The 25,526-nt window shown below is 36.4% G+C and overlaps 1 protein-coding gene across 1 annotated transcript in view; it reads right to left on the reverse strand.

Moving 5' to 3' along the window:
* LOC139812750 (dipeptidase 1) overlaps positions 1-25,526 on the reverse strand; it is a 100,845-nt gene that overhangs the window by 4,480 nt on the left and 70,839 nt on the right. Inside the window, exons 2-4 of the mRNA XM_071777829.1 lie at positions 1,773-2,102; positions 561-693; positions 275-463 (exon numbers count right to left, since the gene is read on the reverse strand). Of these exons, the coding sequence (XP_071633930.1) occupies positions 275-463; positions 561-693; positions 1,773-2,102 (652 nt within the window). The remainder of the gene's footprint in view (positions 1-274; positions 464-560; positions 694-1,772; positions 2,103-25,526) is intronic.

Raw genomic sequence — 25,526 nt, forward strand, 5'->3', positions numbered from 1 at the left:
ATATGGTATTAAATAACATGTTAAATTCTATTATATTGTATTAAATTAATTCAATATAATAGAATTTAACGCGTTTAATACAATATTGATATATATATCATTTACAAAAAATATCAGGAAAAAATATGAACAGAGATATTTTATTTATTTTAAATGTTTACTCTAGTTTAATTTCTTAACTGCGGATCCATGAATCTGTATGAGATCAAGTTCGCAAGTTTCAGCTCTGCTCATTCTGAAGAAGATGTTTATTCCAAACTTGCATCTAATTTACCATCTTCATCGTCGTCTTCCACCGACGAACTTTTCGCCCACGGAGTGTTGCAGGTGTGTGTCAGTGTAAGGTACCGTACACCTAGCTGGTAAAGTGTTCTTAAAACGGCTAAACTACTTCCTAGACTATGCCCACCCTCCACTCCAATCAGGGAAGCAATTCTGCCCCTCCCGTGAGCCTCCAAAATCTCTAGAAGTCAGAAATATGCAGTTGAATAAAGCTGTCGCTTTGTCGACATTTTATTTTCGAACATTCTACGTTTTGCATTACGGCGAGCTGTACTTACCTCTCGACGATGCAGCGAACTGCATGTGCTGGGAGTATTTTTCTATGAGCCTCTTAATCAGGTCCACCTGTTCCAGAGTCAGCTGGACCGCGTTAAGATACTGAGATTCGCATGGCACGTAAGCGGCCCAAAACTAGAAAAAGAAATAATCGTTGTATATAATTGTCGAAAAGAATTGTATAGGTAGTTGAGAGCGACCATATTTTTTTCGTATATTTAAAGAGAAACGGCGAAATAATCCCGAAAAAATACGGGAGATGAAGCATAGAAAAATATTTTATTTTCTTAAGAAAATATGTTTTTAATTAAAATATACGTTTCAATTTACATTTATATTTAAAAAATCATGGATTAATTAAAATGAAGAAAATATCTCTATATTATGGATGTTAGAAATGTGCAAAAGAATGTAATTTCTATCCGCAGTTATGCAATTTCTTCACTTTACAAGAGAAGAATGCAAGTTTTTGCGTCCTTTACAATGTTGTTTGCGTTAAAAAAAATTGCTTTTTCTTTTAAATTCCTTTCTCGCACAACTCCTCGCGTAATTGTTGCATTTTATTAAAACTATATTATGCTAAATATATCGAGTTTTCATGTGCAATTTTATTTTAAATTTTACTAGCAAGATAAGTAAAAAGACTCAACGATATTATTTTATAGCTTTGTTTATTATCCTTAGCACACAACGACTATTTCCCGTTAGATCACTATCATTTCTATACAATATATGTGTGCGTGCAAGCATGATACGCGCTTAATGCTCGCATCATTCAGACCTAACGAGCTCCTGAGTGCTCGCATGCGATGATAATCGATGCATTCAATCCGTCACGCTCATAATATCGCCGACACCTGAAATTCGCCTAGTCATCTCTAGTATAGTTTCCGCGAAACATCCGAGCTTAGATTGCTTATTACATTGCATAATAACAAGTAATAACAAGTTGCTTCTTGAACGCGTTTCTTGTGATACATTTTACATTAAATATATAAGAAACTTAATAATAAATTTTGATTATAATAATTACAGATAAAGATTTGGTGATATTATATTCTAAGTTGTGTTTGAATAATATTAATTCCAAACGTTCATTTATCGAAAGATATATATTTTAAGACTAAATTCAATCATTTTATTATTTTATTAATTTATTTTGAATTTTTTTTTTAATACACGACTGTGTAGAGTGTATAGTATCTTGCAATTACCTGACCGCCGACCATGCCCTGCCGCAGTCTAACCAGATCGGTCTGACTCCACGCGCTCTTGCTCCAGGGCGCGACTTGACGCAGATCCCTGTCGAAATCAAATTCCGCCAACTGGTTATGGAGGAAATTGCGGATGTTCCACGGTAGGTCATTGTGGCCGTCGATCAAAGGCACCTCAGAAAGAACCTGTCGAACGGTTTCCAATCGCTCACGCGGCGACGTCAGGAGCGCGAGCTCCCCATCCGCTGGACGTGGCCCGACTCTGCCCACCCAGGTGCCAATCGACAGTATAATCACGCTTACTGTCCATACACCACTCTGACCGCCACTCTGCAACAGCAGATAATGCAATAGGTAAACTTCCATGTTTCGATTGTGTTTAAAAGATAAAGGGGATAGCTAATCATTTTGTATAAAAATTGAATATAAAATATAAACAAATTTTCTTCATTGATAAGCAAAATGTATGTAAATTTTAAACATTAATTAGAATGTAATTAATTAGAGGTACAATTGCTAATTAGAAAATATAACAATATAATGCTAATTAGTTATTAAATATATAGTTATGACAAAGTATATTATAAATATACTGTATTATAAGTATTGGATTGTTATTATTTTCTAAATTATTACGCAGCGTCCACAATACTTTGAGTATTGTGTAAAAAATAAGTTTTTGTTTGAGTGTGGGTGCTGTATACCTATTATCAGAGTCAAAGAGGCTATTTCTTGGCAATTTGTTAGATAAATTGCTGAGCGGAAAAACGAATGACTTTAGTGATGGCACAAAACGATTTAATACCACGCCGTAAAAGTTTTTTTGATACATGTATATTTAGCACAGCATACGAGAATAACGTATTGTTCCCGCGGGATTATCTCGCGTAATGAAGATAGACCGAAAGAGGAACAACATGGGAAGGAGATAGCAACAATCGTCTACACAGCTCGCCCGTTGTTTCCGCATCTTGTACCCTTTGAAGTCGATGACCTCGGAAAACGAGTGATATTTTTGAGAAAGAGACACGCGGCTTTGATAGAGATTCTAAATTATTAAGCCCTGCTCATCCGAGCGATGTCGGTGGATGTTTGCTTGTCGCCGGGATTTGAAATTCAGGGAACGAAACAGTGAATTATTTCTTGAGCGAGGCATCAAAAGCTCTCGCTGCTCACTTTCCAAGGCTCTCTCCTTTGCCAGCCAAGGTAGCTTGCAAATATGGAGGAAAATCGTACACGATGGCCGGGGTTTAATTTTCGCCGCGAGTAATCCTTAGGGACGAACCTGCGGTGCCTTCCCATACGTTATATGATTATATGAAAGAGTAATGTAGATTGTAGATGAAGCATATCCCTTTGTTCCGTACATTATTCTGTTTACGAGATTGTTGAGCGAAAGGAGAAACACGCTCGCTTCAGAGTAAATTCTTTGGAAGCGTGATTGATGGTTTTTTTTCTTCTCAACGATGATTGATTATGGAAGAAGCTTATTTATCATGCATTATTTACGTCAAGGATTTGTATTTTTAATCTGCTGCCCAAGTATTACAACGTTAATTTCTGATAAAATAATCGTTTAGTTAAATGAAATTCGTCATTTTTTTAACGAACGTATAAAGCTTTTTTGCGGATTTCTGCTTTTGTATCTTTGAGTTTTACGCCGACGAGATCGAATGGCATGAATCAAAAGGTACATACATAAAAGGTTCAATCGCATCGGAAAATATCAGCTGCGAGAGTCGAGAGATTCGTGTACAAGAGGGATTAGCTCAGCTCGGTGCTAGCCGTGTACAAAAGAACGAGAATTACTTGAGTGCTGAGCAATGTCGTTTAACTGTATCCACTGCCCGACCAAACGACGACCCGCACTACTCGTTGACCGCGGGAATGCGGTCTGTTCATACTCGGCTGGCCATACACGTCGCTTTCTGCGCCAGCCAGGCTCTGAGAGAGCCTCGGCGTTGTTTGAACTTCCGGCGGTCTTACGGAAATATTTGCGCGAAGCTAACTTTAGTTGGCAATAATCATTACGGAATTTACGGTTCATCACACCGTATATTTTCGTAATGTTTCGCGATGTTATTAGATAGGTTGCAATTAAGCATAGATAATATTATTTTCAAAAACAATAATTATTAGGAATTCTTTATAAAACAATAAATTAAAACGAAATTTTTATTCTTGTTTTGCTGAACAATAATATAACTTCTAGATAGATTCAAAATTTATATGCAGATTATAAAGAATAGTTTATTACAAAGAAAACAAATTTTTTATTATTAAAAAGTGTTTCTTTCTTTTTACAGAAAAATAGTTCCAAAATTTCAATTTTGCGTGATATAAAAATTCGTTTAAATGTCAATCGATTCTCCGTATAAAGTAATATAATGTAATTATCAAAATAAGAGATTTTTATTCTCGTTCCCCGCGAATTTAATGGAGCAAGCAAAATGCCGAAATGAGATATAAATCCACTATGACGTAACCCACCGCCTGATGATTAATGAATAGAAAGTGATTTAGTGCCATGAACGATATTGTTGAAACCCTACCCGTTGGTTCGAACGACGATTATACGATCGTTCACTTCTATGGACGATTGATATTGAACCGAATCTATTCAGTTGCTGAATAGTAACGTTACATTCGTCGCACCGTCGCACGTGTCACGCTTATAGCTTTTACCATTAACCACGAGTCGATATTGGTTTCATCCGCCTTTGAAATAAATTTTCATAATTTTACGCGTGATCCGTCTCCTTCTACGGAGGGAGACGGACGAGTAATTCATATAAATAATTTCATCCAATTTCATCCAATTCTCACTAGTCAGATTAAATCGTTGATTCCAATTGGCATACGCTTCAAAGTATGTAGACAAGATAAGAATATACAGAGAATTTTTTAGGATTATTTAAATTATTTAAAGAATTTCAGATTACTTTACTTTTTCCAGAAGTGTATATTTTTTTACAATAATAATATGGCAGGCTTTTAAAGAGATCATAGTATACGATAGTATATACGATAATGTGAATGCAAAACTGTACGGCTCACTGGAATATTTATCGCGGAGAGCTATTCAAGAGAAATTGCCATCATCCAAATTTTGCATTCAGCATCAGCACTCGCGACAACTGCAGTTTCATTAAAATCTAGAAAATACATTCTGCATGCAAGTCTGTAGTCTACCGTTAATATCCTTGAATATGGAAGCGGAAGTGCAGAAGGAGGCTGGGAAAAGAGGCAGGAATGGTAGAGGGAAAGTCTTAAACTGGCTTGCATCCAAATGTCAACTGTAATAAAAGACCGTATTAAAAGATTATAGTCGAGGCGTGCCATCCGTTGAATGTGCTCAGTGGATGCGTGCATCGATGTTTTTGAAGATTCAATCTATGGGATTATTTACTAGGTCAACTAGTCTCATTTATCGCTGTGTATGAGGGCACAAATCACTAAATATTACGTCAGGGAAAATAGCATTTTGTTGCTTTAGATGACTTTTGTTACTTTGCTGTATCAATAGATAAATTAATGTTAATTTTATGACCGGAGTTAAAAAAGCATTACCTATTATTTATCATAATTGTTTCTGCTCGATTAATATTTTTGATAATAAAAGTGATTTTAAAAGTTCGCTTTATCGCACACTTTCCGCTATTTCGTAATGAATGGATAATTTGATCCTATCTGGCTCACCGAATGAGCGGCCGCAAAGGGTTAAATTGGGTGGACGATTCGATATTCCGTGCTCGTACGTGGAGCTGCGATATTGCTCGTTTCATAATTAACGCGTCAATTTGGCGATCGACGCCGTTTGGCCATAAAAAAGCGACGTGCCGATTTAAGTCGCGATCCGAATTCTAATAGCCATTTTGGCATAAAAGGGAGCTTTGGCTCTCCAAACGCGCACTGATATCCATGAATTTTTCGGGACAATTGCGAACGCACGATACGATATCAAGCGCGTGGTTCAGTTTACGCGAGTATTATAGTATCCACGCACAACGACATAGAACGTCGTACGTTACGGACAGGAAACATCGTTACATTCGTTATTCAAGTGCTTGAACTACATAGGCGAGCTTCAAAAGGGGTCACGCGAGGCAAACTGGGTTTCGCGGCACTTTTAAGTTTCACCGGGAATATTCTGCGAGCGAGCGGAGCGAGCGAGCGAGAGAGAGAGGCGAGGGAAAAATTACTTTGTAGCTTCGCTTCCCCGGGGACATCGTAACGTTTGAAATTGCACGGCGGCGGCGCACGGACTCTCTCTTTCTTCCTCTCTCTCTCTCTCTCTCTCTCTCTCTCTCTCTCTCTCTCTCTCGCTTTGTCTCTCTTTCTCTTTCTCTGCTACTCTGCGGGTGAACTCAAAAAAATTCTAAAAAAACAATCGAAGACTCTCGATCTTTCCGCAACCAGCTTCGCTGGAACCATTTCGCCGGGACTCGCTGCTGGAAAGAAAAATTACTTCGAGATGTTCTTCCAAAGACGTCGTTCCGCCCGAACGGCGGCATGCATTTTAACGCGTCGAGAATTTATACGGCACGGAAGAAACGGAAATTTGCAAAATTTCTGCCATATGTCTCCCTTATAGAATTATATGTATTACATTTATGCGAGATCAGGGTACGTTTAGCAAAAGTACTTTTAAAAATGCATTTCATACGCGCGACGCACGTACAGCACGCATGAGACACATATTAAGTGTATGTATATCGAAATAGATACATATTTCGTATAACGATGAGATGCTTGCGAAGATCTTTCTCTTCGAGATATTATTTGATTTTTTCAGATTTTTCAATCATGATCTTCCAGATATAGAGCGGGTGCATGTAAGTGGAAATTCAGGGGCAAATGCGCGAACACAAGGCAAGTGAATCGGAAATTCCACGGTCGCAATTCATGTTACGTGACTGAGCGCAATATTTCATGGAAATTTCTCTAGGGATAGGAGAAACGTGAAGATGGTGGGCAATGGTCAGAGAAATGATTCGTATGCTCTTGGAGCATTGAATCTCGCTAGAGAGCATCAGCGATTAGGTGTAAAAACTCTGTGAAGCATATGAAGGTGGTTCTTTAAATGTCATCATTCTTATATATAGCCATTACAGGAAAAAAACTTTATTCTCTGTAATCTGTATGATCATTTTATAATAGTATTTATATTTATATTATTTAATTTGTCACGCGTACTTTAATTCATTATTACCATGCGTAAATTATCTGATTTCCTCAACTTTTACATCCTAAATTCTGTTCGTGTTGTTTAATTATAAAATTTCGGATGCAGCTTAAATATTCATATGACAATTTAAATGAATAAAAATTATGCGATATGCCTTCTATTACATATGGTTTTCCAGTTTTGTTTCGCTGTTAAAAATACTGCCGGTGCATATTTTAGAGCGCGACGCGTTCTCGTCACAGTTGCAATTTTTCGACGCGTCCAAGCGAGCGCCGCGCGGCCAACGTGATTTGCGACGGTCAGGCATTACACATGTAAGCAAGGCACGTCAGTGGCAATATTCCCGTCAAAACTGCGACACTTGTCACGAGGATACGTCACGCTGATCTGTCACGGGGAATGTTTTATGATTCCGATATGATAGAAAAATGTCAGCGCGTGCAACCCCGGCCGCGCGAATAAATTACTCGACGCTGCGCCCCGTGATAATACGAAAATCGGTGAGTGGATTTACGCGACTAACGGCGTGTATTTTCGTAGGGGGGAGGGGAGAGGGCGATCTTTAGCTCCCTGGGAAAAAAGCGGATGCGATTTTCGCGCTATTCCTGTCGCCGAGGAAAATCGACGACCGGCGCGGCGCAAATGGGTGGTGGTTCGGGCGCAATCCGGTAAAGCATCGGCCGCGGAAGCGCCCGTGAAGTGCGATAGTCCTGCGAGAAAACATCGAGACAAAAGGATGGAAGAATCCGCGTCCGTACGGAACCTTCCCTTTATTCCGCTCCGCTTCCTTTTTTCCCTTCCTTTTACCGTGACGTGTTTTGATTCCCCGGGTACGCGCGCCGAATTGCAGCTACCTAGATTGTGGCCGTTCGTAATCGATACGGTCGTTTCGGCGGATATACTCTCGCGCCCCGGTTCCGTGAATATTTCTCGCACATTTCCGAGTTGGCGCAGCGCACACTCGTGTTTAAGTTAATTTTGCAGATCACTCGCCGTATATGATACGGAGTAAATTATGTATGAGACTTTCACATGCTGGAAGTAGGAATCTGGCATGCGGGCAAAGAGATTTGAGGTATTCTGGGTATGACCCAAAAACAGAGTTGAATCGTTATAAGAAATGTTAGTGCTTCTGTTAAAGTTATTATATTTTGTCATTTCTTTTATGACGTTTATCTTATATAAGAAGAAAAGGCGCGTATTTTATTTTTTAGCAGTATAAATAATAACAAGTGCGTGAGACTTATTATTAATCATAAATTGTCTCATAATCTAGTCTAGAAAATAAGAGATAATATATTGTGTAAAATAATTCAATTAATAAATTTTACTGATTTAATAATAAATAAATAGTTCTGTTTATTGTTCAAATATTTATATTGTAATCTTAATTAAAAGGCTTCTTATACAAGTACGGTTAATTGTGATATTTTAATAGCAGTATACAATTTTTTACTAATTGATAGGAAACTATTGAGCTAAAAAACTTCACTGTTATTTAATTAAATATTCCATTGTTCATATTTGCTCAACAGTTCATGTATTATTAAAGTACATATATTATTAAAGAGTAGTCAGATATCATGCGAGAGATAATTCTTTGTAGTTCGTGGAATTACGCGATAGGCAAAGGGTGAAGTGGTCGTAGAAGTGTGACACACGTGATCAAGAAACAAAGGACCGGGGACAAAAAAAGAGATAAAACTGTCGCAAACTTTTCAGTCTCGAGCTCGAGAACTTTGTTATTTCCCTGGCAGAGGATTCATACGTAGCGAGCACAGCGGGGGTGCAAAGGGTGCAATTTGTGTGTGCGGGTGTAAAGGATGGTGGGTGCGACGTGAGAAAGAATCAGGCATTGGGGGGCAAGATAGCTCAATGCGAGAACTTGGAGCATGAAACTTCGAGATTGGAAATATTTCGCGTTGTTATTTCTCCATTCTAGAGCTCGAAGTCGCGCTTTGCGTTCGATAGCTTCGCCAGAATTCGCGTAAATCAACAGATTGGAACTTTTTCGCTGATTGTGAGTATCGTTCGTTTACTTTCGTAATTTCGGTGTGTTATTCCGATATGCAATTATATACGGAAAAAACGCAGTGTTTTATGTTTAACGACTCCCTCGATCTTAATTAGAATGCAATTTGCGATGCAATAATTTGGCAACTCTAATAAAAATTTAGTACCGATGATATTTTTTAGAATAATTAACAGAATACACGTGTAAAGCGATAAGTGGTATTTCATCCAAAACAAACATCCTTCTCTTCATTATTATTAAAAAAACGTTACTTTAGTTTATATTTTTGTATTATTAGCAATATTTTCGACAAACATACAGTTAATATAAATATATACGTTTATAATTTATTTATTTATTCCTAAATACAGAAACAAAATATTTAATAAATTTAAACGTATGTATTTGCAAACACACACACATAAATTTTGTTGCATCTCTCGCGATCTAATTACCAACGGACGTTCACACAGAAGCATCCACAATGAGAAACGTCAACAATACTGCCTCACGGTTTAATAAAGTCATGCGGTTACCGTGGATTCGCAAGTGCTTTTTCTTTCAGCTGCGTCCTACCATAAGCTCCGGTCTAAACTAATTTCACTGTGTGCTGTCACGCGTGAGGCGCTATGTACTGCTATGCACGCACAAAGGCGTGATGAAAAATCTCTTCCCCTCGACCTTCCCCTTTCTCTTTCTCTATCTATTTTCACTCCTTCTATATCTCTCTTTCTCTGTATTCCGCGTTTTCTTTGCATCTCGTGTTCTATGTGCATCTGCGTAATTTCCTTCTTTTTCGATTTTAATCTCGTTTGCCGCCGCTAATTAGTCGGCTAACAAGTACCTCCAATCGTTCACAGCCGGGACTGCATTACGTACCGCAGATACGTACCGTTAACCGAACTATTGTTATAAACCCTATACCGCCGATTTTAATCGCCTTCGAGCCAAGCGATTACCGAATTACGGCCACAAATTATTATTCCCGTTTCGAATCCGGTCGTTTCGATACGATTTTCCTTTTTCCATTCTAGCAATCAGGTGCAATAGTCGATAATCGAGACTTTGTTTCGGTGTATTAACCTGCGCTAATTAAAATATTTTTAGCCATGCTTAGTCGATGTGCATAATAATTTGCTTTTTACATATGATTGACTGGGAACTGACGTTAATTAAAATAAATCCACATTATAGGCGAGTATTGCGTATTGAAAGTAGAATGGCGGTTTATTGACGGGAAGTCGATCAGTTTTCCATAACATGCGGCGGGTGGGCACACCTACGAATACACACATTTCACTGAGGCGTTTCAGATACGGTGAAAATAAAATCTCTTTGTGTATTTTTGCGTGACGTCAAACGAGTTTTCGACCGCGTGTTTCTTCGGACCGTTTTTTTTTTTCGACAAAAAACATCAAAATTCAAATCTGTTATCCGCAACAATCGAATTCAATTTGCGTAGTGATACAGTTCTGTAATCAATATTCATACGGGCGCGATAAAATTCCGTCTAAAAATGTTGATACAGCGAAGATATTTTTTCACTTGAAATCCACAGAAAAAAAATACTCGCTCTGACAGCGCGACAAAATTCACATGTAGAACGTGTTAACTCCGTGATACAACATTCGCTTGATGTTTAACACCATTATGTCGCAGGAAGGGTAACGGATTGACGGGCTCGAAAACCACTTTGATACGGTACCCGGAGTTGTGCGCGAGTTTCGAATCGATGGTGGTAAACCGCATCTTCGACGCACGAATCGCGCGATCCAAAGTTCGCCGAACGCCTGAGGTCTAAAGGGAACTTGATTTCCGATAAATTTGCGGCACACAGTAGGGACCGGGCAAAACAAGTGTGATACGATCTTTATACGGAAAACTTACGTCAATCGATCGTGCATTAGTCGCGTCGGTGCTAAATGATGCTTTGCAAATCCCCTATTTACTTGGTAATCAATATTTGAGGAATTGTGTTAGCCTAAAATTTATCAGATGCCACTTTTAGTGACAAAACCCTAATATTTAATATAATGACATTTAATATAATTAGAATTCTATATAATTCTATATAGAATTATATAGACAATTCTATATAAAGAAGCAAATAATGCTTTGCACAGACAGAAACTCTCAATTTTATTAAATACTTTATTAAACTCAATTAAATATATATTAAAGATAAAAAGATATTTTTACGGTCGTCCATAATATTTAAAAACGAAGTTCATAATATGTTTTTTCGATAATTTTGTCAGATATTTAAAGTTTTGTCTATATATTCACCTTGTTTTGATCCGCATGTGTAAATATTATTTGAAAGATAAAACGATTGAATCGACGTATATTGCGTTGGTACAAACCGAATTTTCGGCTTCCGTTTTTTTAGGGATCTATGCGGAAATGTCTAAATCCGCAAATGTCACGCGCATGAAGTATAAGGGACATGCTTCTTCGTAGGTGGAGCGCGAAAACACAAAAATGTTTTGCTTACGAGAACAGTCGATTGCACTCGTGTAACGACTTTCTACAGTCGGATAGATTGAAATGTGAAAATAGTGCTGAGCTTTGTGTAGGCAAACAGGAAAACAAACCAGCCGGGTATCGGAAAAGCATACGGTGCTTTCAAACGCGAAATATTGTTGCATGGATTCGCTCAGCACGAATTTGCGCACCCAATTTTAGTACTCTACTACCGGGGTAGTTATCGGGAAGAAAAGAAGAGCATTATTATTTTTATCGATTCATTTTATATCGGGGTAGAAAGTTATTTATGGGGGCAGCAACTTGATTGCAAACCTTTTCGTAGTATAGAATCTCATCAAAATTTTTAAAAGATCGACTTTATTTATTTTCAAATATATAATATAAATATCTATATAATATAAATTTAATATAAACATCTTATCGCCAACAATTATGTGTGGCTACTCTACATTGTAAACTTTTTAATATTTCATAATATCCTGATTTTATCGGTAATATCTTTTCTTAACAATAAGTTATTTATAATCCAATGATATCCAGTCAATAGTATTCGTAACTTTCAAATAATCACAAAAATAATAGTAGTCGTATTTTTAAAGAATTTAAAGGATTCGTATAGAAACAACTGTGGTTCTTCTTTTGTACGCGTTAACGTAACAATTTTCGCTTATTGATATCACAGAAAGCTGTATGCATTGTCAAGTATAACTCAATATTATCCGCACCGCAGGATATGCCGCAGCATTCGAGTAGCTGCGAGTAAGGCCAGATACTCGTGGCGAAGTTATGCGCAGCATTTGCCCGCGAGGACATAACTCCGTGCGCAAAGTTGGCAGAGAACAGCGTTGGCGTCCCTTCCGCACTGGAATAACAAACCACCCATGTTACAACTGGGAAGCGCCAGAGGTAGATGCTGAATTCGATTTAAACCAAGCCTGTTAACTGTTTACTTCCGTAAGAATTATTTTTTATTTATATTGCAGATAAAAGATTGTGAAATATACAGATCATAGATATCTTTAAACTTTACATAATTCAATTATTGCATATTATCCAATAAAATAACATTCTTAAATTTTTTAAATTAAATCTCTCATATATATACAGATACAGATATATAATGCTAAAAATTGTAAATTTTATTCCACTATTATTTATATGAACAATATTATAATAGTTTTACGCGGGAGAAGGTAGAGAAAATAATATTTCGAAACTTGGATAGAAAGAGAAAGTATTGTTATTGATAATACCATATTATATGCATTTTTATTTTATTGAAATAATTTTATTATATCACTCTTCACGGTATTATGCTCTGATTCCATTTTTTATACTTTATTCAAAATGAAAAGAGTACATATAAGGTTAGCATCGATTTCAAATCAAATTCTCGACGTCTGTCAAAATCAACGCCGTGTGATTATAAAAATAAGATTTATATGCATCTGCTACTTTCCAGGCCAATGTGTGATATTGGGGAGCGCACACATTGAAATATACGTTCATTTCGTAAATTCGAGGTACGCATATAGCATCTTCAAATTCCGAGCACGCGAAATACACATCTGACGTGGAAAGAGACTACTCGTACAGGATTTGCCTGAATATTACGTCTATGACTTACTCTGCACTACGTACGTGCCCCCATACAGAATCTCGAGCAGTCGGGCTCTGCTGAAAATTGGTCAGCGAAAAGTGCGCGTGATAGATGTTGGGTTGTATGTTGTATTCTGAGTCGCAACGCGCTGAGTTTTGAAAGAAATAATTTTTTCGAACGATCTGAATTTATAATGTCTCTTTCAATATATGCTATATGTACCAGAGAGAACTGACAAATACGTATAAATTCCAAGTTATCAATCAATTTTACAAGTTGTCAAACAACATATATTACAATTAATAAGAACCATGAAAAGTTATTAGCAGTTATTATGTACAATGATTATTTTTTTAAACTGAAAAATTCATAATTTTTTGTAAATCTTGTATCAATTTGCACCAAGTATTTAATCCTAATTGCAAATAGCTTAATATGTCAAGAATTTTTTAAAAGTTTATAAAAAATAAAACTTGATGGATTACACACATTCTGATTACAATGAAATTATTTCAATAATTTAAATTAATACATATACAATTTATTTAGAACAACAATTCCATTTCTTGTAAAAATTATAAAAAGACCTTTAAAATTCGCGTAATAAAACAACAAGTCGATGCGCTTAATGCAAATGCATTGGAGTAAAATTTAACATCACAACGGTAAAAAGATTTACAACTTAATTCGCATTTATGTTTCAAACGGATGGTACAGTCGCGATTTGTGGCTACACGCAAATAATAAGTGAGAATTTTACATAAAAAATTACGTGCGATTCGAATTATCAATTAGGAGTTCGTGATATGGCATTCGTGATCCAAGCAGTTCGTGGAAAATTCATTGCGGACAGATTCGATAATCCAACTCGCGGGAAGAGATGTAATTAAACGCCTTTTCATCCATTCACAGAATTGCGCGATATGCAAAATTAGTAGTCGCTTGATCCGATCGTGTGCTTAATAAAACGAACAGATCGCCGATCGTCATTCATTATCTCCCTTTCGACTCGTAAAAAAAAAAGCCAAATAGAACTCACAAGTGTTCGTAGTATATTTCCACATTCCACTGACGAACAATATTTACGTAAATAAAACAAACGAATCTTATGTAGACACTAGAAACACAATTCGACTACCGATTGCAAATCGATAGTTAAAGAAAAAAGTGAAGCTTTTGTTACTCCAAACGAGAAATAACGACACACGTGTAACTCGTTTATTGGAAATTCTTACAGAGGTAGAAGTTTGTTCTCCCGCATTCCTTTTTCTGCTGACCGTTGTTAGGTGAGGTACATATGGCACGCTTCTCGCTGCTGTGTAACAACCGTTTTTAATGAACCGTACTTGTAATCCTTGCGGCAACGATAGAAACACAATAGTAGAAACTGGATGCGGTACAATCTGGTGAGTTCAATGCGCCATCGTTTTTTTGCAATCTTGCTGTATTTACTACATTATTTTGCACTAAGTTTAAACGTTTCGCAGAAGTTATGAAAATGTAATGTTTTGCGGATAATTATAAAAATGAAATATAAACTCGCCATATTTTATCATAACACCTGTTTAATTAGTTAACGTGGTTAATGAAGTTAAATTTAATTAATTATAAGTTCTTACGGAGTTTCTCATTAATCAAGCAATTTATATTATATTACGTAGCTCATTAATGTTATTTGATAAAAGATTTAACGTTACTATATTATACGGATAAAAAATTTTAACGATAATATATATACGGTCAAGTTTTACTTTATTATGATTTTTTAAAATATAAAATTGCATCTCTCTCTCTCTCTCTCTGTGTGTCTCTTTCTATTTCTATCTCTATCTCTATCTTTTTCAGTTTTAATTGGAAAATTTAACATCTGAAGAACGGACTCGTTTCTTTTGACGAGAAATTTGTTAATATTCTATTCGGAAAATAATGATCTTTATTGTAATACTCTCAGGACAGCTCTTCATTATTCACGAAATCACTCGTCAAAATCCAACTAGGAGCAGACCGCCGAAGTGTCGCTCATTATCGGGACTATTCTTTTCGTCGCTGAAACGTACGCGCGGCGTTTTACTGAACTGTCGACCACGTTCAATCATTCGGTGCACGCCATCTCTAATTACACATCGCTCTCGCTGAGTACTTCTCATTATCGAGCACAACATAGTCTCACCGCGTCTCCCTGGAAGTATTTTGCAGTTACGGTGGATCGATCTTCTTCAGCGTTCCAGGCCTCGCTTGGGTCGAATTAAGTGCCGGCACTTAATTATTTAATAGCCGGCGGGAAAATGCGATCGAGAAGGGAATCGGGAACGTGACGATTAACAGCTGCCGTGCCGAGCCTCGTGAATCGCGCGCTTATGATAATGAGGCATGGGTATCTGCGATAATGGCGTTTTCGAGTTCCTGCGCGTCTGAAAGCGATTTGGTGAGACAGAAGGGTATCTCTTGCGAAAAGTCTCTGTACTGGAGAAAAGATACAAGAGTTTAATATTTTCAAGTCTTATTAAACTCGAGAAATAATGAAAGATAGTTTTGAAATTCGCGGATGAGGCAATTTTGAAATTTGAATAAAGTAAAACAAAACTTTCTTGCCTGTGTTTTTGTACACGTAAATATAAAAAAAGAAACAGAATGTTTCCAATGCATTTCGTCAAATACAACCCGAAATTAAAATATTATTGCTCCAGTATTTCATTTTTTGGATACTTTTGCTTCTTAAGAGAGAGCTCGCAAACTTTTTAAAATTTAATTTACCTTGAGAGATATTATAAACGTTTAAAAATAACCTTTCTTAAATATTCATCATGGTGTAATACTTAATTGTATTGCAAATAGCTATATATATTCAAATAATGCGAATGTACAGATATTTTTGCATTTCAGATAATATTTAAATATTGTCAATACTTATTTGCGTATACTTATGTCAGAATGTGTGTTTGTCAGAAACACAGTTAATAATTATAAATAATTATAAATTATTAATATAATTACTGTTAATTTCGTCACGCTCATGACAAGCTATTAAAAGAAAATCATTGAGATTTGCCAAAGTACATGAATTACCAATTTTATAGAACTATCGAGGATTCTGCATAACACGATCAAACTTAGACGTGATCACAGCGTGCAACGGAAACACCTTAAAATGTCCGCCCCAATAGTAATTCTCCAGGAAAAACCGAGTGGAAGAAAAGGGAAAACATTTCACGAAAGTTAGACACTCGTGACAAGGATGCGAAAAAACAGGAGCAAAGGGAGCGAGTTAGAGAGAGGAAGGGTAGCGAGTAGGAAGAGGAGAAGCCACGAAACTTTTAAACGGGTCAGGAGGTCTTGTTCAAAAAGTCGTTCGCGAAAGCTACGCCCGCAAGCATGATATCGCAAGAAAACTCCTTTTTTCCTCTCCCGGTCTCGGTAAAAAAGGGTCTGCGAAAACTTTAATAAGCCATGCCACGCCGGCATGCCTCAATATTTAAACAACGTTCCCGCCGCCGCGCCCGCGCCGCCGCGATATTGTCTCGCATGAATGGACACCTCGCAGAAATTGTCGCTGTAATAGTTTTCTTGTTCGTCGAGCGAGTCCGGAATCAGTCCCAATCTCGTCGCGACGCGACGACATCGCATTTCTTTTACATATATCTTTCCACATCTCGCCGGCATGTTAGATAGCCGCACAATAGGAAATATCGATCGTTAATTTAATATTTTCGTTGAGATTACATCGGAGGTACTGCGACTGCTGCCAATCCGAAAGTTGGCGAAAACGGAGAGAGTATGCATTTCACTAAAGTCATTGTTACCTTATTTTTAGATTAATTTTTTAACAAATATTTCTTTCAATTCTTTTATCTTCTTTTTCTTTGCTCTTAAGTGATTTACTTACGTCGCGCTATTAAACAAATAATATAATACAAGACGGATGTTGGTTTATTAATGTTCTACATACACGTAGCAAAAAGAGAAATTGTATTTTGTCATAGATTAGTCACGGATACGTTCGATTATAATATTCATTTTTAGTTATATACATATAATAATTTGTAGTAACAATATTTAAATTTTAGTAATAATAACATTTATTTTTTCTTTATCATTGTCGAAAGTATTACAAGTCTCCTGCGGATTCTCTGACAAAGCTCGTTGTAAGGAGACGCGAAGTTTTAAAGTATTGGATCTTGTTCCTGCTCATTAGAAAGTTTCTTCAGCATTAAAAAGTCAGCGATAAAAAGAAAAAAAAATTGATAAATAGTTTTAAATCATTTAAATATATCAAATTTATTCTACTTTTCCAGCAGAGAAGTAAAAGTCTTTTTTTCAATTGGTATTATAGTTTTCAAGTGCTTTCCTATAATATTTAATTTATTTATAAATGGAAACTTAAAGAGATACATAAAGCAACATTTATAAAAATTCTATTAATGCCGATACTATATAACACTCGCACGATAATTTTAAATGTTTATTATTGCAAAAATTTTCGAGAATCACGTTTTCCTTTGTTCGTCGAAAATATCACGAGAAAGTGTCAGCACGAAACACACATATTCGATACTAACAAATAAATCACCATTGCGTTTGCGATTATAATAATATATGCGTATAATTAAATATAAAATTATAATCTTGCCTATATGGTACATCGATAACGATAACTGTACTCGGCCAGTTCCGTTACGAAGTTTTGCTCAAGAGTCGTCCTTTAGATACATATATATGTAAAATATATATACATATGTATATACATATGTATTCTTAACACGTAGCTTATATACATTCAGGTTTCCACTATTTGTCGACGACTTTTCTGACGCTCTCAATCCCGATTCTGATTTACAATTCTCCGCTTTTCGTCTAGTGCCACACAGTGGTCATACATATTTAATCGACACGTGACTGTTCGCCGGATAAAATTGTTCTTTCTTATCTTGCTCTTGCTGCTACATTGGAGTCGGTTATAAGACCGACAGACGTCCCTTTACTTCGTCTTTGTGTCCCCTCGCGAGAGCGCGTGGGCGAGAATCGCGCGGTATACCTTCAATTCGTAATCAAGCCGAAGTTCAGCCTCCGTACTCGCGACGATGCTTTCTTCGGGATGAAAGGCATCGTGTCTCTTGTGCGGGATAGAAAATTCGGGACAGACAGTCTCGTCTGAACCAGAAGAGTCTCGCTCTGCCACTTTCATAGAACGGGCGAGAGAATAGTGAGGTTTAAAGTTTACGTGACACGGCATTATTATTTGATCTGTTAATGAAATAATGAAAACAGAGATCGAAGTACCAATACGTCTTTTCTTAATATGATTTATTAATTTAATAATATGTAGGTATTGTATATAAATTATATATATAAGTATGTTATGTATATTGTGTAAGATTAATTTATCCAAATATTCACTCTTGTAAAAAAATGATGATTATTTATATATATTAATTCCTGAGAGTATTCAAGAGACATACAATTCTAATTCTAAATATAAAATTTGAGACTGTGAAAATATTCAGCAACTTACTAAAATGGTTAAAAATTTTCATCCAAGAATATCATAATGTGTTAATTTAAAGATACTTTTCTTTTAAAATAATAATAAGACCTAAAAAATTTAGAGGGTCAACAATTTTAGTACTCGAGGATTTGAGTATCCGATAATTATAAAACGCTAAATATTATAATGTCAAGCGCTACATAATACCTTGAAATAAAAATATTTAGTGGCACATTAAAATGCAAAAATCTTATTAATCATTAAAAAGCAATTGAGCTATTTTTCAAAAATCTAATTAAAGTTTGAAGAACTCGATACTAATGGCTGAACTAGACAATTATTAATATCTTGTAGCGAATTTTCGGCACGTTTTCTGTACCTTGCTTCGCGCGCAATTCTTACACGATCTCCGACATGTTACTTACAAAATATAGAGTGAAGAAAAGTATCGTTTATCAGGTAGAGTACGTCGATTTAAGCGTCCGGCTTAACGGCGCAGTTTTGTATCGCGCTCTCAGAAGTAGGAGGACGTAGGTAATCCTTTTTAGGGCGTTTGTTGGGAGCTTCTCTCAGTGTTTTCCTCAGTATCGAGAACCTTTAAGAGAAGTACTTTTTTCTCGCAGCACCACCTGGCAAAAGGTAATTCTCTTAAAGATCTGCCACTCTCATAAATCTCGACGTATATACTCGCCCTGCATGCACTCGCAAATTTTAATGAAAGGCGAGAAAGACTGAGCGACAAAAAAAGTGATGAAAGAAAGAAAAGCACAAACATAAATAACAACGAGTGAAAATACTGGTCGGCAATATTAAATAACCGTTTCGCAAAACGTTTTAACTAAAACTATTCTACTACAATTGAGTAAGTGATTATATTAGAGATAATAATAAAATTCACTCTAAAAAAATTAAATCGTAATATGTAACACGATGGACTAATTGTAAAAATAAACTAATCATTAATTAATTATCAAAATTAAATAATGATAATTGCCATAATTGGATATTTAATGGGTTAAACTTGAAATGTTGTCGCTATGCGAAGATTGAAAATTTTACTAGATTAATAAAGACAATTATAAGCAACTATAAAAATAATATACAAAAGAAATAGTAAATAAATCAATGAAAAATTGATCTTTTATGTTCAAAATATAGAAATGTCGCAATCCGCTTATTCTATCAATATCATTGGCATTGGGTTAGCTTCCTAACAATTCGCTGCACTTCGCAATTCAAGAGAAATATGTACACTGTGACACAACAATTGCGCATATATTGTAAAGTATATGCTGCCGTAGATCATACTTGTCAATACCTAAGTAGACACTCCAACTGGCTTTGCCTAAGTTGCGCGAAGCCCGAAATACAATTTAGGCAATCCCGCCTGCCGAGGATGGCGAATGCAGAAATCAGCTTTATGCGGTAGTTTACATTCCGGGTCTAGATATGCACGGGTGTACGCATACAAAGATACAAACAGACCTACCATTAGTGGGTTTACGTGGGTCGCCACCGTATAGTTACAGGGTAATGGAATGCATAGCTGGTGTATATCGGCGGTCTCGAGATGGGTAATCGAAAACCAGCCAGACCCTACTCTCGTAACGCGAGAGCGGTCGAGTACAAGAGCCAGAAGATCGTGCCAAAACACCGGCTTAACAAGACGATCACGCGCAACGAAAGGTGTCGGAGGTCATCCTAGACCTGAGCTTTTTTTATATAGCCGGTGGATTTATCTTTGCCCTTGGACTTCCTAATGAATCTTGCAAGAGCTCGAATAACAGAAGAGGGAATAAAAAAGATAGCTTCAAAGTTCCTTTAAAAATTAGAAGAAGAAAAAAAATGTGATCGAAGCTATTGGAAAGAATATTACATAAAAAAAGTGATTACCGCAAGGTTTTAAAAAACTTTCTCATATATGATAGAACAAATGGACTTTGTACTTTAAAACAAAGTGCATTATGGATTATAGATAGATTTAATAAAAATGAAACTGTACGTCACAATATGCGCATTTGACACAAACAATAAATTATATCCGCTCATAATATTTCTAAAGAGAAAAATACAGGAAATATACGATACCGTTCTGTTTTTTTTTAACTCATTTCCGTTTCTGTTAACTAAGAATTTTGTCCTATCGTCATATATATCATTATAACTCTTAATCTCCATTTACCTTCCCGTCCTTTATAGAGTGTATCGTCTATAAGATTGTTACAGTGCGATTATGTATCACGTACAGTTTACCTTAATGCATTTGCCTATATTACCTGGTAGCGGGAGACAACATCTGCATAACTGCGGGTGCGATATTAGTATTAAATCTCGGTATGCCGAGGGGGAGGGAGAGAGGGAGCGGGATAGAGAAACATTGCTCGCAATTAGATCGAGACGTTATATGACCGTCGCGTCGGTCCGGTGCAATCTGCAGTTTGCAACTTCGGCCAAGTCGTTGGAAGTATCCTGCCTTCTTGTTACCGTCTGTGCGCACGGTGGTCTCGGTTTACGCTACACGGAGGTACGCAAACCAAGGGGGACGCCGCTATGTTTGCTCGTAAACCTCGCGTACACGCTTGGAAACATCCAATGTATAGGCGCGCACGAGCAGCAAATCCTCTTCGGCAACGAGCTTTCGATCTCGAACTTGTTCACGACTTCGATGTTTGTTTCACATCGTCTGTGCTTTTTGCGATACACGTATTTATGTTTAATGTTGCTATCGAATTTCGAACTTATTCACGACGCAAATATCGTAATTCGCGTGTAATTAAAAAGGACCTAGTCTCAAAATATCTTATCTTGTTTCCGCTTCTCTTTATTTAATATTGTCTGATGTTAATTGCGATACGGTGTAATCGTTAATTATTACCAGACTCTTTTAAAATTATTGCATTTTAAAGAATAACAATATTTTTTAAGATCCTTGTATCTGACATTTAAGATAAGTAAATGCATGATATTTATATTATTAAATATCTCTAAAAATTAAATTTTTGAAAAAAAGTTCTTTTAATTTATTCAATAAAATATAACAACAAATAAATTTATTTGTACAGTATTTTGATATTCGTAAATATTGAATATTAGCTATTTCCATTTTTGCAAGATAACGATTGTAGTAATAGAAAAATTAGTAGATTTAAATGCTTGAATTAATGCAATCTCTTTTGACGGCAATAAACATTCATAATAAAAAAGTTTAAAGAATAATAGATGATAAAATGATAGTAATGGAATAAAGCTTATATTCTTTTGCTATTCGTTGCGGAAGGTTCATGGAAAGCCCAAGTTTTTTCTATGAGGGACAGTCTACGTGTTTAACTTCCCCGCGAATCCGCGTTCGATGTTGATGGAAACGATTAGCGGAATTAATGCAAATCTCAGAGGTAAACGTGTCATTTACATGTCTGATTACCTTCAAGCCTCCCACCGGTTACATCATCGTTGCCATATTTGCCCATCGGCGTTGATTGCCGGAGAGGATGTCGCGGTCGCATAATTACGTTCCTAATCACGTTAACGAGAATTTAAGGGACCAAGTCGTAAATCCAGGCGGGATGGCGCGGATTATTTGCGACAATTGAATCCCATGATACATGTAATGTCAAGCAAGGTCGGAAATTATTCACAGAGTATACACGAGAAGCAAAAGGTAAGAAGCAAAAAGAGGAAAACACAAACAGTGCTAATTTACAGAATACCATCTCAAGATAAAGATAATTGGACGCAGTTCTGCAATGCGGAACTAATTCCAAAACTTTTCGCTAGAGTAAATTAATTTCGCGAAATATTAGAAACAAAATTCTGTGCCAACGTTATCTCAAATATAATGACCAAACTATAATCTTCCTCAAATACAATTCTATGTACTGTATATGTTTTTAGAAAATCTCTTTCCTGTTTATGATCACTGCAATGCAGAACTAAAATTCACGAAAATGGTGCTTAGTTCCTTTTATTGCATAACTGCATCCGTTTATAATTCAATAATAATATACATTTATAATAATATAATACTTAAGAATATAAATATATATATATAAACATAACAATACAAGATAATAATAGAAACTATAATAAAAGTAACAAATAATGTGCAATATATAGATATACTGCAATAGATTTTGTTTATACAAATAAATTGTACATTTGATTTCACTGTTTATGTGTAGGTGAGCAAGCACGATTAATTTGATTTAAATAAGTGACATTTAAGTAATCTCGTCAAGAATTTTTGCGAGATTATCTTGATTTGAGTAAACTCATTGAAAATTTTCGCGCCGCATTGCAGCTACGCCGACTTCATCCGCACTGATTATTGCTTTTTCATAAGCGACCTAGGCACCGGCAATTCGATTACCTAGTAATTTACCGTCGTGTAATTAAATTCTGTCGACGACGACGACGCCGGTGACGACGACAACCAGTGTCGCTTACTTAACGAAGGATGCTAGATAGCGGATGTTCGAATTTTGAACAAAGTGACATCCGTTTAGGGTGTCTCGATGGATCTTCAAGTATTTTTTGTTTCTTCACGCGATCGTTGTATAACCGAAGAAGTGGACATGGTTTAACATATTAGATCCATCCATTACACACACGGGATGTCCAAGCCAAAACATATTTTATAGGAACAAATATTAGGAGCAAATTTGCAATTAATCAATTTTTTTCTTAGTAAATATGCCGAGAGTCATTATTCATCGTAACTTCTCATCTTTCAATATTCAATTTCTTGTTCCAGGTTCTGAGAAACGTAATTTCTCTTGAAATAAAGTGCTATTGGCATTAAGTAGAAAACAAAGTTTCCTTTACGCAAGAATTTTATGCAGCTCAAGTTTTAGAAATGTAACTGAATGAGGAAACTTTTTCATCAACTAACTTTGTGGTATAATTTTACCTTTCAACGTGCCGTTGTTACTAATATTATTTCATTGGTTGCGCAATGGTTTGCGTTTTTGGTGTATATTCGATGCAATATGTAACTGCCTAATATTGAACTTTGTTGAGCCACTTTATATGACATGCAAACGTAAAACGTATTGAAAATTAAATATTTATGGATTGCATTTATGGATGCTTTCACGATGCCGTACTATGAGAACGTAACGGGAAGTGTAATTCCGATTTTGCATCATATTACGCAAGCGACAGTAATTTCACCGAAAAATTTAATTTCGCTGAAGTGCTTTGACAGTAACTTCGGATAGCAGGTGGCGCGCCGCGGAACAGGCATTTTTTGATTAATTTTATGAAGACAGGCGGATTCAAGTCTACGTCATTCGCAGGTTCAACCTCTCGGAGAGACTTTCGACGGTCGTTCCCGCCGAGTCTAATAAATATTTTCCGAGGGAATTTAGAATGCCCGCTCGACGCGCTTTACTCTTCTTGAGCGCGGGAGCGAGATCGATCGTCGCGTAGCAGGTGCACTCGATAATCGGTCTCGTCGCACTTCACGATCCCTCGAAGAGTCTCGGCGCCCGGCGTTGGGGAACTTAAGCGCTCCAGTCAATTGCTCCGGATGCAATTTGTCGCTTTTGCTCGGCTCAGGTGAAGGGCTCGCTACGCTTATATACGAATCTTCATTTACGAGTTTGCGAAGCGTCGCAACCCCTCCCCTCATATGCCGCCGCGATGCTAAAACTTGGATTAGTTTGCTTTCAGCTTTCGATGTCGGCTGAATTAGTCGCCCACGAGGCGGCGGCTCGCGATGCCTCATCTCGTGGTGAAGTTGAACGCCAACGTCGCCCCTGTTTCGCCAACTCAATGTGACTCGTCGTCACCGCGACTTCTCGGCGCGAATCTTAACACCGACGAGCAAACGTGGGAAACTCCAAATGAGATTTACGATTAATTTAGTCTTACGCGTCTATAGATCTCGGGGGAAGTAAGTTGTTGATGTGTATATATGAATAAGTTGCGAAACCAGTGAATAATTTAAAAAATCTGTGAAGTAAAACATACTTATACATATATAAAAAACTTTTGAATTCATAAAAAACTTTCAGTTTATATAATTTTGGAATCTTCTAAACCTCATGCTTTATATGTATATTATTAAATACTCTCTAAATCTGAATCAGTGAACAGTATTGCGAATCAGTGAATAGTCACTGATTCTCAGTGTAAAGTATGCCACTGATTCAGAAAAGTGGCATCTTTACACTACTGATATCAGTGACTATTCACTGATTCAGATTTAGAGAGTACATTTAATTTCTTGCATTTATAAATTTTGTATTAATATTATGTAAAAAGAAGAGAGAGAGACTCCTTTAATGTTATTTTATATTAAATTCGGCAAAATATTTTAATAAAAAAATATTGTAATTGACTTTGTAAATATACGATAACGTTTTGATAAATTTAAATAAAAATACTAGAGAAGAATTATACGTAGAGAGATAAAGTATCACCAAACTAGTTTGTGAAAAAATATTGCTACTAAAACGTATCAAATTTACGTAAAATATTGGAATCATAATGGAGTGAAATCGATCTTGTAACGTAGATTTGATTGAAATCTTAGTTTGTATTCACGGTTTCTTACGCAATTATTATTTGCACCATTGGTAAGTTATCCGTTTTCTACTATCGACTTTGCCCTGAAGAGAATTCCTCGTCTGCGTTCCGTCCATCACAAACGGCCTTAACTCAATTGGTTCTTGGAATGGACCATTGCACAACGCGGTGGTAGATTTGTCCTTAACAAAGGACCCTGATTCGACTGTGTTCTATGTGATTCGACATACCTATGTGCAATACATTTGTGCATTCAATTCGCGTCTCACTGGCAGACGTAACATTGGAAGACCCTGGAGCGTCTCAACTGTTAGTTTGGGAATAATCGATTCCAAACGTCATTTAATTGGCACATAATATACGTTATATATATTCGTTAGTCGCATAGTATAAACTTCCATGAACTCTAAATCTTTTTTTTTTAATATCATGGATATAAAACATGATATCATAAT

Source organism: Temnothorax longispinosus, chromosome 5, assembly GCF_030848805.1.
Source record: "Temnothorax longispinosus isolate EJ_2023e chromosome 5, Tlon_JGU_v1, whole genome shotgun sequence".
Taxonomy (NCBI): domain Eukaryota; kingdom Metazoa; phylum Arthropoda; class Insecta; order Hymenoptera; family Formicidae; genus Temnothorax; species Temnothorax longispinosus.